The sequence below is a fragment of the Anoplopoma fimbria genome, chromosome 16, assembly GCF_027596085.1.
Source record: "Anoplopoma fimbria isolate UVic2021 breed Golden Eagle Sablefish chromosome 16, Afim_UVic_2022, whole genome shotgun sequence".
Taxonomy (NCBI): Eukaryota; Metazoa; Chordata; class Actinopteri; order Perciformes; family Anoplopomatidae; genus Anoplopoma; species Anoplopoma fimbria.
In genome coordinates, this window is record NC_072464.1 from 6,034,990 (window position 1) to 6,054,191 (window position 19,202).

General features: G+C 41.3%; 2 protein-coding genes across 4 annotated transcripts in view; one reads left to right on the plus strand and one right to left on the minus strand.

Moving 5' to 3' along the window:
- Nucleotides 1-477: 477 nt before the first annotated feature.
- Nucleotides 478-3,059, plus strand: twist2. The gene is made up of 2 exons (XM_054615651.1): nt 478-1,017; nt 3,004-3,059. The coding sequence occupies exon 1, from the start codon at nt 484-486 to the stop codon at nt 979-981; it is 498 nt and encodes a 165-aa protein (XP_054471626.1). The 5' UTR covers nt 478-483; the 3' UTR covers nt 982-1,017; nt 3,004-3,059.
- An 11,155-nt stretch (nt 3,060-14,214) lies between these two features.
- Nucleotides 14,215-19,202, minus strand: part of hdac4 (histone deacetylase 4) — a 119,646-nt gene continuing 114,658 nt past the window's right edge. For all 3 annotated transcript variants that reach the window (XM_054614738.1, XM_054614737.1, XM_054614739.1), the window contains 3 exons: nt 17,293-17,377; nt 16,929-17,070; nt 14,215-16,402 (listed from right to left, as the gene is read on the minus strand). In XM_054614738.1, coding sequence (XP_054470713.1) covers nt 16,363-16,402; nt 16,929-17,070; nt 17,293-17,377 — 267 coding nt within the window. In that variant the 3' untranslated portion in view covers nt 14,215-16,362. The remainder of the gene's footprint in view (nt 16,403-16,928; nt 17,071-17,292; nt 17,378-19,202) is intronic.

The following is a 19,202-nucleotide window of genomic DNA, read 5'->3' on the forward strand; positions in this document are numbered from 1 at the left end:
TATATGTAATAATTTCATTCACAATTTTAATTAATTGTGGTCTGAATAATTAAATAAAAGCAAATCTTCTTTTATAATGGGGCTGTTCGTGCGCAAATAGGAAAAAAAATCAAACGAACAGTAAATAAGCGCCTTGTTTCAGTCCCATCCCAGCAGACACAGGACGCGCACTGGCTCCTCCTCCGCCCTCCAGACCCCTCCCCTTCCACTCTCAAAACTATTTAGCATCTGAAAACCGGGATAACGTTTCCAAAAGAATTTAAGGAAAAAACTTCCTGCGTGAGGAGAAGCGTGCCAACTTCAAGTTTGACACCAGTTTATTCCGAGGAGAGAGGAGCAGAGAGCGAGGCATCTTGACATTATCCACCCTCATCTTTACGGATATCTACACCATTTTTTTTTTCTTTTTCTTTTTTGTAAACCACGGCTTCAAAGGTGGACAGCGTGTTTTCTGCTCTATCTCTGCATTTCTTCAAGAAAGAAATGGAAGAGGGCTCCAGTTCTCCGGTCTCCCCTGTGGATAGTCTGGTGACCAGCGAGGAGGAGCTGGACAGGCAGCAGAAGCGCTTCACGGCGAAGAGGAGGCAGAGCAAGAAGTCCAGCGAGGACAGCAGCGGCGGCAGCAGCCCGGGTCCGGTGAAGAGGGTCAAGAAGCCGAGTCCGAGCAGCAACCAGTCGTACGAGGAGCTGCAGAACCAGCGGGTCCTGGCCAACGTGCGGGAGCGCCAACGGACCCAGTCTCTGAACGAGGCCTTTTCGTCGCTGCGTAAAATCATCCCCACGCTGCCCTCGGACAAACTCAGCAAGATACAGACGCTGAAGCTCGCCTCCAGGTACATCGACTTCCTCTGTCAGGTGCTGCAGAGCGACGAGATGGACAACAAGATGTCCAGCTGCAGCTACGTCGCGCACGAGAGACTCAGTTACGCGTTCTCGGTGTGGAGGATGGAGGGCGCTTGGTCAATGTCAGCATCTCACTAGCAGCCCAGAGAGACCTTCAATCACAATGCCAAAGCGGTGGGTACCACAGACCGAGGACAACAACACCTCATCACTAATAGCACCTGTACAGAAATACTGAAACTTTGTACAAATGATGAATGAATAAGGATATTCCTAGGAGAATTACTGATATGGAAAAATATATATTATATATTATATTATTATGATGTGCATATGATGTCTTCTTCCTGGCCATTTAAGGGTTATCAACCTATACTGTGAAATTTACCCAGATGTTGAAATAATTACCAAAACGGTCGTGCGCATCAGCTGTGCGCCAAAAAACATTGAATTGACACGTTCTAAAGCACGCCTGTGTGAGTGTGACAGTGTTCACACCGAGGCCTCAGCATCTCTCCAAGGCCAGGTCGAACCACAGACGACCGGTCCATCAGATTACTTGTTGGTCAATTCAAGCAAACAGTCAAACCCAACGCTTAAATTCAGTTCAGAATGTGGAATAAGGAGCATATTTATTTTGAGAAAAGGGTCAGGCGAAGGGAACTGGGCGAATTAATACAAATAATAGTTTTGGATAATTTCCACGTGCCTTGCAGAATCGAGATTAGGCCTATTTCCTCGCTGACCAAAAAGGACAACAAGTCTGTATTTTTTCACCATTAAATCAGCCAGTTGTGATTTCTTCAGACCTTGTTAACAGCATTTAATTATGAGTTATGGCAAAACAAATAAAGTCCTAGGCTTGCACCAGAACGCAGCTGTAAGTGCCACCGCGGGTAATTTATATCCACAATAGAGTGCTTTCCTGTGCGGAGACCGCAGGAATGGGCAGCTCGGTTGGACATGAAAGCTCAAGCCAGTGCAAGTCAATAAAAAAAATTAAAAATCACCGAAAATCTGATTTGCAGCCCGGTTCGCTCATGTCATGACAGTCCACCCTTGACAGCTGAGAGCAAACTTTTCTCGGAGTTTGCTTTCACCTTCTCGCTGGTGGGATTATAGAGGGGGAAAAAAAAAAAAATCGACATTTGGTAACAGAAGTGAAAGATGAAGCAAAGTCAAGCAGCACTGACTATCTACGAAATTGTTACAAAACGACCAAAACCGTGCTTGTGTTTTTAAGTCAGTTGGAGCTGATATAGTCATTTAATTGACATTTATAACAAAGTTATCACAAAATAAAAGCACAGGTTGGGAATGTAGTTTAAGGCTGGTGACACTAAATGGCACGTTGGGTTAGAATAATATAGGAGCAGGGTTTGTTTATTTCTCATGGGCCTGACATGTAGTTAGCAGACCGCCCATCAGCGGGGCTTTGTTGTCTTGTAAACCAACCCTGATGCCGTGGGGGATAAGAACAAGCTTCATTACAGTTATTTGTGTAAGCACAGTAAATTAAAAGGTTGGTTTTTTTTTAAAAAGAAAATAACAAACATTGAAGCCTTTATAACAATGTTATAAACTCTCTTTTTCTTTCTCGAAATATGTGGAGTTCTCTGCTCTTTAGGAATAACTGTTATTTATTTGGCTGCTAGGATTTAAACGGAAAAAATGAATAACACATGTGGATATTATTCATAAACATGAATAAAGTAATATTACAATTCATTCATGACCAAATTGATGTAGTTATTTTCTATGACTCTGGGCTCAATGTTGCTCTGAGGAATTAGATTTTACTGTTTCAGGATTGTCCACTAATCAACGGTGAAATGCAAATGCGTGAATTTACTCAGGTGTTTTAAACTAAAAGCCAGAGAAACTGTGTGTTTTTATTTTCTCTGTATTTAACTGCAGCTGGAGAGCTACATTTAAAATACACTATTTTCCTGCTTTTCAGTCAACAAGTGGTTTTACTCAGCTCAATGGCTAATCATTGATTCATTAATGACTTCCCACGAGCTAGGAGAGCCAGTGAATGGAAAACAAAAATATGTCATACATTTTAGCACAAAAAAAGGCCAAATCAATATATGTCATGCATCCAGTTAGTTTGCAATTCAATAATGATTTTTATATGTATCTCTTCCTCCATCACAGACTGTTTACTTCTACAAAGTATGAAGACCAAAGGGATTATTGAAGAACCCATCGACCTCAAAGGCCTGGCGGAGAGACGTAATGTGACCCACGACTACAAACTCTTGGGGAGTGTGTGTGTGTGTGTGTGTGTGTGTGTGTGTGTGTGTGTGTGTGTGTGTGTGTGTGTGTGTGTGGATGCAGATTCATCACACTGCTTCTGACTGTCTGGAGCTATTTGTGGCAGAGAGAGGAGGGGAAAAGACAGACCTGCAATGTGTATAGGCCAAAGATGTTAGAGCCAACATCGGCCTGTATTTCAACCAAAGCCATCCTTTAATTGTTTTCAGAAGGAAATATATATATTTTGTTTTTTCAAAGACTTTAAACCAAAGTATAAATATATATAGATGAATGCATATTGTACATACCTGTGTAAGTACGCCTGTAGCCTGTAAAGGGACCAATGCAATTTAGAGTCTTTTGCTGCATGGATATGTTTCACTGACTTTCTTTAGCAAGTCTCCAAACTCCGTCCAATGTACATTTCTTTTCCTTTTGCTTATTTATTAAAACACATATTTTTGAACGAAATAGGGTTCATTTTTTTATTCCTTCTGTAGATTTTAATCTATAACATAAAAGCATGTATAGTTCATCCAACCAGATGAAAATGAAAAAAATAATTATTTAGAGCAGCATAAAACAAAGTGTTTCGCTTGTTCAGGTCATGGCTGCTAGATTAGTGGGCAAGAAAAGACCAACAGCATAACAACACTTTTTTTTTTTGACTTCTGGGTGTGAGAATCTCCCCCTTTCCCCCCCCCCCTTTTCCTCTTGTTATGGAAAGAAAACACAGACTTAAAAAAAAAAGAAAAAGGGCCATAAAAGATACAGCTTCATTAACAGTGGAGGAAATTCGAGCCAGTTTCAAACTCAGCCATATAAAATGCTTGTCCGCTTGAATAACGAGTAATCATTGAAATGGTGATGCCTTTGGGCTCTTTAACGAGCAGGGGAGCCCCAACAACCGCAGATAAGGACAATAACTCTCAGCCTGCAGCTTTAAAATAATAATAATTTACCAAAAAAAGCCAGGAAATAGGAGAGACGACTGAATAAATTCCTTTGACTCTCTCCCGCTCACTCTTAAAGCATTCAAATTGTTTACATCTCCGATTCCCAGACATAGTTAGATGCAATCGAAACACTGAAAGGGCCTCATTGTTAACACAGGGCCTGCTGGTGTAAATGGTAGGCTGACTCTCTGTTGCTGTTTCAGCTCAACGTTTGCATCGTTGAAATCTTGACTTTCAAATGGCACTTTTAAACAGCTTAATCGTTTTATCACCAACAAAACAAACACTAAACTTTCACTTCAACTGCAGTGAATCTACATTTGGATCTTTGATGGAAACGAGCCAGGAAATGCCAGTCAGACATTTCCCAGTTGGGAAACTGCTTTACAAAAGAAAAGTGCTCAGGGGATGATAAATTCTACATATAGCATTACGATGATGATGATGCTATAAAATGTCCTGAAAAAAGCCTGAACGTTTGGAGAAATAGTATTCATGGTATTGCTAGTATGTCTGACTCTCTCAAGGCCAGTGTGGTTTGAAGGGGAAACACCTGCGAGCACAGTGGCTTTCTACTCCTGCTGCTGCCGCACCAAACCCACTTTATTTATTAGAGTTAACACACACACACACACTAACACTCTCTCCTCCCTTCTCTGACGGGATTCACTTGGATGATGAGCTGAGAGCAAGTCATGTGTCCCTTGCTTATTATTGCCAATGTTATTGCTAAATAAGATGGTTAAATAAGATTGGTGTGGCTAAAGGAGGCACACAAAAGGAAAATCAGCTGTATTCATTTCAAGGCCATGATTTTTTAAAATTGAGTGATTTATGTGACACTGGGATCTCCGTAACGAATTCTAATTTTGCTGGTTCAGGTGTGACATGGTCCTCCCTGAAGGAGGACTGCATGCTTTTAGTCCTTGCAGCACAGCACACTGGTAAAGCTGGGTGAATTCACACATGCTGGATTATACACTCCTTCTCTGTAGAATCACAATCTGAAACGTCTTTCATAATGACATGTCAAAGATGCCCTAGTCCCGACGTTTGGCACGGTGGTCTCGGATGCTGTTGGAGAGCCCTTCCTACCTACACCGGCTTATCCGTAGGGGCCCGTCTGAAACCTGCTCATTATCCCGGGCCCTCACAGCTGAGCAGCACAGAATCACCCGGGGGCCACCGCTCCAGCGGTGCAAGAGATCCAGATGTTTCCCGTAAAATCAGACGGAAAAAGCTACAAAACTTTAATTTGCAGTAAAAAGGGAATAAAGTGAAGGTTTACACTCTGTGTGCCTCAAACAGTATTCTGTGTGCGTCTGGTTCAGTAAAAAATAAAAAATAAAATATAAGGTTAGCCTTATACCACTTTCAACTTCCTGTGTGTGTGTGTGTGTGTGTGTGTGTGTGTGTGTGTGTGTGTGTGTGTGTGTGTGTGTGGGTGTGTGTGTGGGCAGCTGAAAGTCAGCTGTCTCAGCTGCCACGGCCATATATGAAGCATGACTCAGACTTAAATATTGATCTCTCTCTTTCTTGATCACTTGGTTTAATAGATCAAATGAGGTGCATTTAAGGATCACCGTCATTCATTTTAATCGTGCTTGTCCTGGATACAGATTATTTATTAAGAATAAAAAAAAAAAAAAAAAGAAATAATGTTATATCTTCTGAAATTGTTGTAATAGATTTTGTTTTGCACATGTTCGGTTAGTTAATACATTTTCTGATCCTTATATCGTTGCTGTTTTACATGCAGAAACAGGTGCTGCGTTTATAGTAAACTTATTAGGCATGATAGTTTTTACTTACTTCATGGTAATGGTATAAGAAAAAGTGGTCTGTGTTGGCATTGGTGTGTGCAGACAGACGGCTAAACTAATAGAGCAATTCTGATGCAGTTGCTTAACGGACAAAACCTAACATAGTGGGTCCGAGAGCGAGACGCCTCTCAGAGGAACTTGGCAGAGCCTCGGCCGTCAAGGCTGCCTGGATGAAACAGAAATCCTCAGTGGTTCTGGACTTTTTCTTCAGCTCCACTCTGCCTTTCCTTCATCTCATCATATAATCGGGGTCCCTAAGACTTTGATCCAGCTCTAGAGGGCCCCTATGCAATATCATCACGCCTTAGGGCCAGTGCTCTTTTTTCCCCTTCATCTTCATCTCTGTGGACAAGGTGGGCGCACATTATTCTATCCATTCACATCTGAATACTGTCAGATCCAGATTCAATCTCATGCTGATGGGAAAGAGAAGCAATGAAAAAAAAACAACCTGATAGGATGAGGATTTAAATCAATCGCGTCCAGTCACCTTCTCTCAGTCAAGACCTTGGCTAACAGCCGGATAACAAACTTGGAGAGGCTTTACATGTTGTGAAAACAAAATGACATTGCCTTTTTAAAACAGTCCGAGGCTCTCAAACTGCGTCCTCATACATGTTAAAGCATCCTGAAGAGAACTGCTTGACCCCTCTCTTCTTCTGGTGTTTCAGTCTGTCAAAAGAGGGAAACTCCAAGGAACCAACTTGATCCAAGGAAGATTCCACAATTTCCTTCATTTCCCAGTCCTTTGATGCTCACTTCTGAATCTTCTTCATTTAAATGGCTGAATGCCGATGTAGATGTCATCCTCTTGCCTCCAAAAAAGTGTTATCGCCCCCTCGCTCATCGTGTTTTTCTTGTGGACCCTGGACTCTGGAAAAGAGACAGGAAATTAAGTGTAAAAGCAGCCTATTATTAGTGGGATATTTTCCTTCCTAAGTGATGGAGATAACAAGTCTGTGGTGCCGTTCAGAAAGAAGAAAAAAAAAAAAAAAGGTTGTGGCATCCTGTCATTTTATTACTATCCGTAATGTGACTGGCATTATAAAAAAATAAAATAATGTTAGTGCAGTTTTGTATGGTATGATGGGTGTCTTCCATGAAAAACTGTCTAAAACATAAAGGTTTTTGTTGTTCATTTGTAGTTTGAATTGATATGAGGTCTGGGTTGTGTTAAAAAAAGAATCAAAAAAAAAATACATCCAACAATAGTGTCTGGACAAACAATCGATAACGAGTGCTATCAGACCTACAATTTGAATATATAACCTGTAGCTGAGCAGGTTTGGGAGACTTTGCATGGGAATGTGTCTGTACGGCATTATTCTTTAGCTCTGCCCTTGGCTCCGAGCCTCACAGCACATCTTCTCTTCTGGCATTGTCTCCTGTCCATCTGGTCTCATCTGACACACACGCACAAAGTGTAGACCGTCTGCTGTGGACAACATTATATAAACTGCTTCATTCTCTGTGTCCGTCATCTGTTCCATTCCTGCATAAATCAGCCTTCATCTTCCTCCCTGTCTCTCTCCACTAGCTTTGTCTGGTGCTTTTACAGCAGGGTGGCTAGCTAAGAAGTGCATGCTGTAGACTGAAGCGAGGGTCAGCACTGGTTGTTACATCTCAGTATCCACAAAGTCGGAAAATCTCTAACTTTAGCGTCAGCAATGTTAGCCAAACATAATTACAGCTTTCTTAACCAGTTCAGATGAAGGGCAGGGTGGAAGATATCATCTCAACAAGGAAACATTTTAGGCTGGGCTACGGAGCAGCACCTATCGGTCTCCCTAGACGTGCTGCTGTCGATGTCTCTTCCCTATTTGTATACAAGATTCATTAACATTTCCGGCGTCCCTCTAACCTCAAGCTGTGAAACCTGATGCGTCTGCAGGCTGTGGAGGAGACGGGAGGCTTGTGGGGTGACATGCCAACATTCCCTTCCTCCTTTGCTCTTCATTAGCACCAGTGATGAGCGTCAGGGTCGGTAGAGGTCAGTGGGTCACACCAGTTCAGGAGCCAAGTCTTACCTTCTCACCTTTGTTTTCACGTGAGAACTTCTAAGGATGAAGTGTTAATTCACTTACATTTAATTCAATCCAAATTAAACAATTTACTCAAGGTAACCGTAAGACTGAGTAGTGGGAAAGAATGGGATTGCACTTACAATTGATATGCATTGTTCAAACATGGCTACATACAGTGGATTGGCCTGTTTGTTGAACCCCCTGGTGGCACGGTTTAAACCAAACAACAGCAATCTACCAACAGCTAAAGGGATTTTATGCCAGATCTAAACCATGCAACCTCATCTTTAATGAAAAAATATTCAAACACTGGTGCTATAAGGCTTAAAGGCTGCAAAGAAAGAAGTGAAAGAATGATAGGAAGGTCCCTATTAAAATGTGTATTTCTTTCATAACTATTAGAATACTTTTTTCCTTTTTAATAAAACAATTCCAACTCAAGGTCTACTTACTTTCCTTTATTCCGGAGCTTTTGACCCAATCACATTGTCTTCCTCAAATTCCTCTCCATGACAGCTGAACAAATGCCATGCACTGATGAAGACCATGCAATGCATTCATCAATACACATGGCGGGCTGCAGTTAATATAGTAAATGAAAGAGCTTGTGTTGGACCCTGAGTGACCTGATGTCAGGATCTATTCAACTCTGAAATTAAAATGTGTATAAATTAGAAAAAGGAAAAGCTAAATAATACTTAAAATATAAACAAAATCACAAATAAAAGATATTTTGATCACTTTGGGTCATGTCGGTTTTAGAGGAATACCATCTGTAGTTGTAATGTGTTCCTTATGTTTTACCGTACTGGCATAAAAAAATCACATCTTCTCTTCAAAAGAAAAAGCTTAGCCTGAAGGAGAATTTCAGTGTCAGAGCCTCTCTTCTCTTTGTCGTTTATTTTCTCCAGTTGTGAACTGGCCTTTTACAGAAGTGACAGGTTGCCCATAATTATTAACACAACAGGAACACTCTCTTTTTTTATGCTCCATCCTCCATCTTTAAGATAAAGCAGAAGAATTGTTTTGTGACGCATGTGTGTGAACTTTGCACTGACGCTTGTACTCGTGACACCCAGAGCTGACGGTGACCCCAGCCTCGGTGTTTGTAACAGCCTTGTGTGTCTCTGCCCTTTTGATGTCCGTGCACGCAGCAGACTAAACACATACAGTAGCAAGACAAGCAAACGCTGCACAGCTCTTCAAACACACTATGGATCAGAGGAGCCGACCGGACTGGTGAACATCCACTGGAAAGAACAGCAAATGGACGCAGACTCCCCAACGTACATTTCCACTGTTACCAAATCCATTCTTGGAATAAAATCAAGTGAAGGGAAATGGAAGATTAAATACAGAATTTGTTTGAAAATTTGTCAGCTACAAACAGACTTAAAATAACTTGTCAAGGCGTTTTCCTAGTCCAATAGTTTTTCGTGGACTTTACTTGACTGGGCCACCTCGAGGATCACCCCAAACTGATTCTAATGACTCTCGTCTGTAATTAGTTTTATTTGTCATCTGAGCAGCTGGCCAAAGCCTCATCGCCATTTCGAGTTAGTCAAACCTGCAATTAAAAAGAGCGGTGATGAGCACAGCTGGGAGGATGAGGTCTTTTTTTACGCATACGGGTGGCCGGGTAATGACAGAGCTATCTGACAACGGCAGACGCTGCTAGAAGACGAGCAAAGCATGCATGAGAGCGGCCGCACACCAGAATGTAACGAGATGGAAAATAGATAGGGGGGGGGGTTCCCAGATTTCAATCCTCACTGACATTTCAGTCCTTTGTTGTGGGCGAGAAGCGGCCATCTTGTTTGTGGGCTGGCCTTCAGGAAGGGGGTTCAGGATTCCACCTTCCCTCCGACCTGACCTCACCAACGGGGTCGAGGGAGTTGTGTGTCGCTACATAGCAGAGATGACGAATGTGTCGACGCCTACGGTGAGCTAAAAGGTGAGACGGCCAGTCTGCGTGTCACGAGCGCGGTCGTTAGCGCATCCCCAGCCACCCAGGAACCATAAAGAGGTCACATTCCCGGCTTTAACGTCATCCTCTTTTACTTCTGGGAGCAATCGGAGCTCTTTTCAGCAACTGCATGATGGTAAATATTGTCCCTCATGTCTCCGTTTAAACTTATTCACTCAAGGAAGCAGAGATCAGCTCCTTTTTCGTTTGCACTCCGACACTGCATGGTGTCTCAAGCCTCCGTGATTTACAGAGATCGTGTCGGCGTACAAAGCCTGAGGCAGTGGTTGTATTTACACTGTCACTCTCTAAATTCAGAGTTTGACAGGAAAGCAGAGGAATGTGTGTTTATTTGAGGGGAGGCAAGGCGGGATTGGTTTTGTTTGTCTTTGGACTGTTGTCTTAGCGTTAGTTCCACCACCATCAGGGATTCACTGCTGTTTATTTGGACACCGGCTCAGACCTTTGACCTTTCCAAATGGGGGGCTAATCCCAGTCAAAGCTACTGTGGGGCCCTGGTTGCCTTTCCTGCAATGCTGCCTCCGTCTGGAGTTAAAGGAGAACTCCACCGATTTTAAACATCAAGGTCTGTTTGCAGGTCTTGGGGAGGACTACTGCATGCAAAAATATATATATATATATATATAAATAAAGCCCTTTGCAACTCCAGATGGAGCTGCACAAAGATAAATTGCCTCAGGTGTTATTTTGTAAATTGGGTCTGTAGACTTCAAATTTGAAAATGAACAGAAAAAAAAATCTAGAGATGTGGAGTTTGAAAGAAGCAAGCTCACCAGACCTCTGTAGCCCGTTTCTGATTGAGGCTAATGGTTTCAGGCTACGGGAGGCAGCTGTAACATGTTTGGTTTTAATGTCAGAACTCAAAAACCTCTTCAATTTTTTTTACAAGTAATGTTAGTGTCACATCAGTCCCTGTTACATCAGTCCCCGCATGCAGAGGTGATTGTAACAGGAATCTGGCAGTTTTATATTCAACATATCTTCTGATTCATGGACACTGAAGATTCTGTAAACACTCAAAATTGACTCTTGGTGGAAAAATGAATCTAGGTCCCCACAACAAAATATTTAACCTCTGGACCATGCCACAAAATGATGAAAAGGGTATACTTAGACATTTAAATTGAACACAAAAACACTTTTTAAATTATGAGAAAGGACTAGAATTACCGCCTTGCGGTTGTATGCAACGTCAGTTTGTCCTTGCAGACAGAGAGGGATCCTCATAGACCATAGCATAACGAGTTTCATGGCTCTGCTTGTTTCTGATTGGTGCAATGTGAGATGCTTTGACCCTTGATTTGCCTCCGGTCTACCCTACATTAGGTGCTACAAGTATAACAAATCCAAATCTCCAACCAGCCTATCAGCAGTCAAAGTGCATTGTGGGTCACGTATCTTTCATGTTTTGACAAGGAAGAACGTGCAGAAAAAATATATATCTTTGGTCAGTTCTGCTGCGTCCACACCTGCCTTCATGTCTAAAGTCAGACACATGTTTGCCTGACAGTGAATAAGCCTTTTCTCTGCAATCAAAAACCAACTCTGTTAATATAAAAAAAAAAAAACCCAGACATTTCAGTTTTTCCAAAACAATACTTTATACTGTAGATGTCAAAGACAACATGTAAGAGCAAAGGTTCCCGAGAAAAATGTACTATTTCTGTAACAACGGTGGAACAAGTCAAAAACAAAACTGATAAAAAAAAAGAGAATAAGCATTTTATACATATGTAAACCTAGAACTGTTTGTTTTTGAACCACAGTGGTCATAGCAGTAACTGGCTTATTTAGTGGAATGGACAACCGTAACATCGACTGGGCACCTGGATGGAGTCCTTTGATAAGTCCAGATGTGACAAAGAACAAAAATGTCTTCCCAAAAAGTCCACCAAAGTCACATCTTGCCCGGTATATATAAAACAAATAAATCATTGTCCATTCTGTAGTAGCAGTTTACAAAGCGTCCCCCTAAAACAATTTGTTTTTCTACATAAATACAATAAAATCTATTGTTTGTGTTACAAGTGCTAGATACTTTTTAATGTTTTTTTTTTTTTTTTTTTTTTTTTTTACTTTTTTTGTAAAATATTCAACAAAGGTCTTCCAGGTTCCATGGTTCCATATCCTAAAGGTAAGAGCACAACATGGAAAGAACCCAAACTCCTCCCCACCAGAAACAAACAAAAAAAAGCAATGAAAGAGATAAGACAGTTTGGATACAGTGAAAGTACTAACGTCCTTCAGTGCTCGATCCCTTGTGCTGATATGTGGTATGGGACAGACGGATAGACAGGTAGGTGGGCAGTGCATGCGGACAAACGGATCATGCAGAGAGAAAAGAGGAATGGAGTGGAGACAGAACAGACTACCTAAATTAACAGACAGTTCTCAGACCTGACTGGACCGACTAAAAAGGTTAAACAAAAAAGATAAAGATATGGCCCCTCTTAATACATGGAAATTATAACAAAATGGAATGTTGCTGTTTTTTTTTGTTACTGGACATAGTGTTAAGACTAAAAGTGAAGCCAGACGGCCAGAGTGTCCAGACAGTGCTAGTTTTGGCTACTGTTTAAAAAAAACAAAGCATTCAGCAGTAGAAACCCTACGACTGGCACTGCTGCACAAAGGTTCTGGGAATGTTCTGGGCTGGGTTACCAAAAAGCACCTCACCAAGTGTGTTTACATATCAGCGTGTCCAAGTAAAGGTGATATTCAGGATTGCATAAATATATGCATTTTCATATTCCAACCATAAACACATTTGTAAGCATGAAGTATCAAAATAATGTGAATAAAGTCCTGGAGACAAAATTACAAAAAGTACAAGAGAAAGTGATGTTTGTGTAGGTGTGTAATGTAAAGGGAATGTACAGAAGAATCATGTACCTTTCATATGGCTATGACTTTAGATTATACTAAATAAAGACGTGATGCACAATAATGCCCCTCTATAAAATCCATAGTTATCTCTTAGGTACTCGGTGGAAAACCAACTTTATGGCAAACATTTACTACAAGCACTGATTCACATCCATTTTTCCTTTGTTCCTTGAACATTTTACAAAATAGCAGATGACACAAGCATGAAATAGCCTGAACTTTGACCTCTGTGGCCATCTGCAGAATCAATGGAAAAGAATGGTGATTTAGGGACACGTGACATAAGAGGTGCTTCAGCAGAGAGGTGTGGCCTCACTTTGCCAGTAAAGGTTGGATACATTCAGTCAAAATTAGAAATGTAACTTAATTGCAAGTCTGATTGAGATTTTAGAAAATGTCAGCATATGGCATCATAATCATATCTACTTTTTTCTTATACATGTTCCTTTAAGACATGAGTAGATCTTGTTATAAATGTTGGTCCTTGTACAGGAGACGTTTTGGTGTTCTGAGAGGACATAAAGACGTGGGCTGCTGCAGGGACGGAACACCTGTGATCTTTTGGACGTGCCAAACAACAGGCCGCCCTGAAACTCAGAGGCATCACTGAGCTGATGAACGACATGACACATATGAACTAGATGAAGTTAAAGAAATGTTGAGTTCAATTAAAACGTAAGGACATTTGCCCAGATAAGGAAATAAGTGATGATCATGTGAAGTCATCATGAGGCCCATTAGAGTGATTTAAAGTAGGGGGATAGCATGGCCATGTTCCAATTCAAATACACCCATTTTTCTTTTCTTTTTTTCTTTTTTGATTGGAGGTTGAACTTGTAAACCTTGAGAAAAGAGGAAGAAACGGCCTTTGGACACTTTCGAGATGTGTAAAATGTAGATTTGGAATTTAAGTCTCCCATTTCTTAAAAATACTTTATAATTGGCGGCCAGAATCTGTGTCTTTCTACAAATAATATATCTACACACATAAACAAAACCAGAAAAAAATGGAATAATAAGAATATGTGCCTGAATGTGAGGCTGAGGGCAATGACACACCTACTGTAACAGTGTTATGGTACCAACGGGATGGATAAAGCCAAAAACTAGTCATCAGTGTTGAAAGACAAAAGAACAACCAGTAAAATGCTACTCAACACGTAACCAACGGTAACCAAAGACAGTAAATGGAGCCTTCAGTAGCACCCTAAAAAGGGCCGACTGTATAGAAGGCCCATGAAAAGTCAATTTTCAATACCAACTTCAAAAACAAGATCATAGTATTTCATTATGTATAGATATATATATATAATATACTCATTTCTTTTCATATATAAATCTAGTATGAACAGACAGTAAATACACAATTGTCCATCATTATACAAAGTAGAAACATTTGTATCCCACCCTCCCACAAAAACCCTGAACCCAGAAAACATAAGTCACGTGATGTCCGCTAAAAACAGGATATGAACCCTCACCTGTTGTGAAGTAAGTCGGCTTTACAATGTAACAGAGAGACAGCGAGAAAGAGGAACAAAACATTAAAAATGTACAAAAGAAGACACTGGAGTCCACTGAAAGGGCAGCAAAGCCAGGGGGGAAAAATGACACAGATGAAAGAAAAGAATCAACAAAAGTAGAGTAGTCATTGAGTAACGTGTGTGGCAGGAATACTCAGGAGATCGATGTCCTATGTACAGTAAACAACAGTAAACACCACAGCAATCTGTTTCCTGTTCACCAACAAAATACATTAAACATGATTAGCTTGTAGATGAAACAAAGGTGAGGGAAGGTAGTTGCCAAGGGGAAAAAACACAAGTTGGAGAGGTGGTTACAGTCAACTTCTGCACACTGGGACAGTTTTATCAGCATTAACTTGTATTAAAAACAAGTCTTTGAAAAGGAAAAAAGATCATGTAATTATGGCTATTTCCCTGGCTCGGTTGGTGGCTGGTGTGCTGTATGGCTAGCAGGGTTGGGCTCTGATAGCCAACTTAGTTTAAGTCAAAGGTCCGGAGTCTTCCACAAGCTGCTTGTTGGAGTACTGACAATTGTTGATGTTCATCATGATCATTTTGGGGGAGTGTCTTTGGAGTTTTGTAATCAGTGTTACCAAATTTGCGCCTTGGACGCTACATTTAGTGTCTTTTTGAGCTGCTAGCTACTTTGATTGGAATAAAGATTTGATATAGTTTACACATTTTATAAAATGTCGTGAGGATTCAGCATCCAGACCAAAATCTGAGCTACATGTGCTATTCAAAGTTGCACTGTCATTCATAATGCATGGGCTTATCCCACTGGCTGGGTCACTGGTCAAGCGAAATGGTAGATTAATACAAAAATAAAGAACTATAAAAATATGCGTCTGCACTTGAATGTTTACAAAGAGCAGCTTTCGCTCCGCGGTATATGAACAGATGTACACACACCTGCCTCATAGCACTTGACATTTGGGGAGCAGATGTGTAGGGACTAAAGATGTTAAACCAGCTGTGAGAGCCCATGCAGCCCTGGAACAACCTCTCTGGAATATCCCAGGTGGTTTTGTCATTGTTACCACAGAGACACAGTTGTCTTGAAGAGAGGGCTGGTTCAACACATTGGCCCATATGAGTTAACAGTTATTCTTCTCTATTCCTCACCGATCTGCAACTGAACCACCTCTAACTTGTGGCTGGGAACTGTACATTCTAAAATAAGATTATTTTAATGTGGGCAAATAAAGGAAAGATGGAGAGACACTAGGCTGCTTGGAGGGAATTATAGGTAAGCATGCCAAGGTACTCCAGTCTATGTGCCAACAACATGCAGGCATTGAATGTCTTGCCAGGATAGAAATGTTTAAGGGGGTCGGGGAGAGGAGGTCTCGTTCCAAAACCTGTTTTTTAAGGCAAAGCTCTTTCAGTAGAGTTCAACAGAAAATCCACCAGGTTTAAAAAAAATAAAAAATAAAAGGCACGAACACACAGTCTTTCACTGTCATTCATTGTGGAATCAGAACACCTGCTGACCTTTTTCATCTGTAATCTTCAACCATCTAGGTAAACTGAAAGAAATTCAACCACTTTGTTCCATTCGTCCAGATATATTCAAAGAGCAGGGATGATTCTTCCATGATGCAGAGTCACAATCACATTAGCTCTGGTGGGTTTTTGATGAAAGTATGAAGGTGACGATAAAGCGCAGAGAGAACAGAAAAATAAGAAAAGTAGATGACGACGGATCGTTTCCGACTGGCATTCAAAATAGTCCATCTTGTCTAGTGTTTTAAAAGCACTGGCACTCGAGGTTGTCATTATGGGATGGTTGAGTCGTTCCTCTCGCGTCCAAGGTCTTGAAGAGACAATGCAACACATGTATGCTGATCAGTCTGTGCACTGCTGATCAGTGAATGCATCGCTCGTCTTCAGTGTTCCGTTTCTCAGAGCGCCACTTTTGTCAGCTCGGCTCCTTCTCACGCGTAAGAACTTGCCATCTGGGTGTGGCAGCGGGTGAGACACGGGAGTGGCATTTAAAGTGACACTGACTGGGTGAGGACACTGTCAAAGATGAAGACTGAAGATGACGTTTCTTTACATGGTAGCTTCTTCTTCCATGGGTTCCTCTTCAGCCCTGGGGAAACGATGATAAACAAAGACTACCATTAGGACTGTACATTCTACAATAAAGAATAGCATACAACCAAATTACAGTAGCCTCAGTGCCTAACCAAGATAGTGAGAGCCTACAAACATTTTCTCTGTGTGTCCAAAGATTGGACACTTAAATCAACACATGTAACACTTAAAAGGTACACAGTAATTGTGATGGGGTGTCACCGTCAAATCCACCAAAATATCTGAAGCAGCTGGAAAAGAAGTTGATGAGTAACTGAGCCTTATTATTGTAACAGTTTTATGTTTTGGATAATAACAGACTAGCCATTTAGTCTGTTTCCATTGGCTTAGGCATTCAGCGTTTTTGTCAAGAGTTAGAGGAGAAGATTGATATCATCTCCTTCCGAGGAGAGAGATACTGATCTTCTTGTCTAACTCACAGCAAGAAAGTGAATAAGCTTATTTCACGAAAATGTTGAACTATTCCTTTAAGTGTACAAAAAGGGTATTGAGAACTACTTAACATAGATCACATTGTGTACCTCTTTCCAACGTGCTTGTTGGCGACGGACAATGAGGCCATGGCGGAGACGGTCTCAGCCTCCTCTGCCTCACGCTGAAGGGCTTCGCTCAACGAGCAACCGAGTGTGGAGGCGGAGCGCTGCAGTGACCGCCAGTACTTACCTACAAACAACCAGGACAGGGGTAAAAGTTGAATTACAACAGATGCTTTGCACACTGTAAAGATTTTGCATGTAGAATATTAACAATTATAATATCTACAGATGCTCAAAATAGAAAAATAGTCATTTTTTTCAAACCTAAAATCATACACCGTTCAAGAAGATAAATAAGATAGAATGAAATCAGATAGATGCTGTAAAAAGATGAAAATAATTCACTCACCCTGTATTTCAAGAACTTTCTCCATAGAGTGGACAGCGTTGGCGTTCGGTCTCTGTTGCAGCACCTCGTCAGGAATGGGGTCCAACTGAAACAAAGAAAGAACTAGATTTACTGCCTCGTGGTTGCATGCCTCTGTCATGTTGCAGTTAACGTCCATGTCCAAAATGTCATAACTTCATCATTTTAACATCTCAGACGTGTGTGAAATCATGACAATTAACATATGAATTCTTGGGTTAAGTGACCTTTTGGGTTAAGTGACCTTTGTGTGAGGTCACAGTGACCTTTGACCACCAAATTTGAAACAATCCATCCTGGTCGGAGGGACAACCTGAAAACATGTCTGTCACTGGCGCAGAAGCATAATAACATCAAAATATTTTTTTCTACCTTTCTATACCAAAAGAGATTTGCAGTATCCACTAGCCATGTCTTTGAGATTATTTAAGACACTAAAGCTGAAATGTAACTTCTGCTGGGTAGACAGCTTGGCACTGTACCTATTACTGCTGGGATCATCGGCTTTCTTTTCAATATAGTGAGTATGTCCGGATGTGTGTTTTATGAATGTGACTGACAGGTGTTCAGAAGCGCTGTTTCAAATCACAGCAGAAACCTCACTTGAACTAATGCTGTTCCCTCCTGGTTTAAGGGATCACTTTTAAATGTGGACCACAGCCCGGTGTTGGATCACTCGGAGAGGTGGGGAGCGAGTTCGAGCTGCTGACACAATAGAAAATAGAAATGCAGATCCACGCCTCCTCCCACTCACAGAGAGCTTTGCTACTCTTTGACACGGACTACAATGTGTGCTTTGTGCTGTGTCCCACTCTAAGGACACATACTAGCCGTGTACAGATGCATACACATGGAAACCTACTTGTTCATACACATACATACATGCATACTCATGCACACACTCAAACACATACAAACACACACCTCAGGGAGCACAGCTAAGCCGACGAAACCCTCCAAGCCACAATTCACAGGAAACAGGGCTATTCCCTAACCCGGAATGATTCAATTTCCCCTTTGGCCGATTGCACATACGACACTTTCTCATCCCGTTTTGTCAAACAGGCCCATTCAGCTCTACATTCCAACACAGATGACAAGCATCCTTTTTTCTGCTCAATCATAACCCCAACGGAATAAAGGACCAACTGAGAAACATGTAAAGAGAGACATAGAGGAAAAAGAAAAAAGAAAAACAGCTTGGCCAGAGATTTGGCAATAGAGCGCCAGAGAGAAAAGGAAAAAGCCATCGTCGGTAGGTCTCGCTTGGCCAAGGCTGGAAGTTTTCTTTTAATTAAAACAAATAGTGTGTGGGAGGGGTCAGCGGGGGCGGAGGCAAGAGGCAGTCTGGGGAGAGGGATACTTTAATCCTGCTGTGGCACGACAGGCTACATAATGCATAGAGGAACGGACAGAAGTGCGTGTGCACAGAGACACACTTATATTTACATTGGGTTATTTGCTCTTTGGCTGACATTCTCATCCAAATCAACTGACAAAAATGTCAGTGGAGTGGCATTTTTCAGCGGGGGCTAAGACTCGCCCCCGCTGCCACTCCATCAAGCTGTCAGAGCGACCATGGAGCCCACACCGTCACTAACTGGACTCCCTATAGAAATATAATCTCATTTTTGGAAAAAAAAAAAAGCAGACAGAAGGGTCTACAATATGAGTTTGAAGGATATATCCAGAATGTCAAACTGATTCAACCGTGAAAAACGGGTTGAAAAGATTAAGATAAAAGCAAAAGCTACAGATAACTGTATTAAAATGAACCACCACATCATCAGAATACTATGAAATGAAGGAACAACACAGTTATGTAAAGCCGAGTAGGTCTTTATTCAATGTAGCTAGCAATAGCATATCAGTGCTAACGCTAGCTAATGTAA

What these genes read in the sequence shown, in the direction of transcription:
- twist2 (XM_054615651.1), top strand. Translation starts at nt 484, where the DNA reads ATGGAAGAGGGCTCCAGTTCTCCGGTCTCCCCTGTGGATAGTCTGGTG.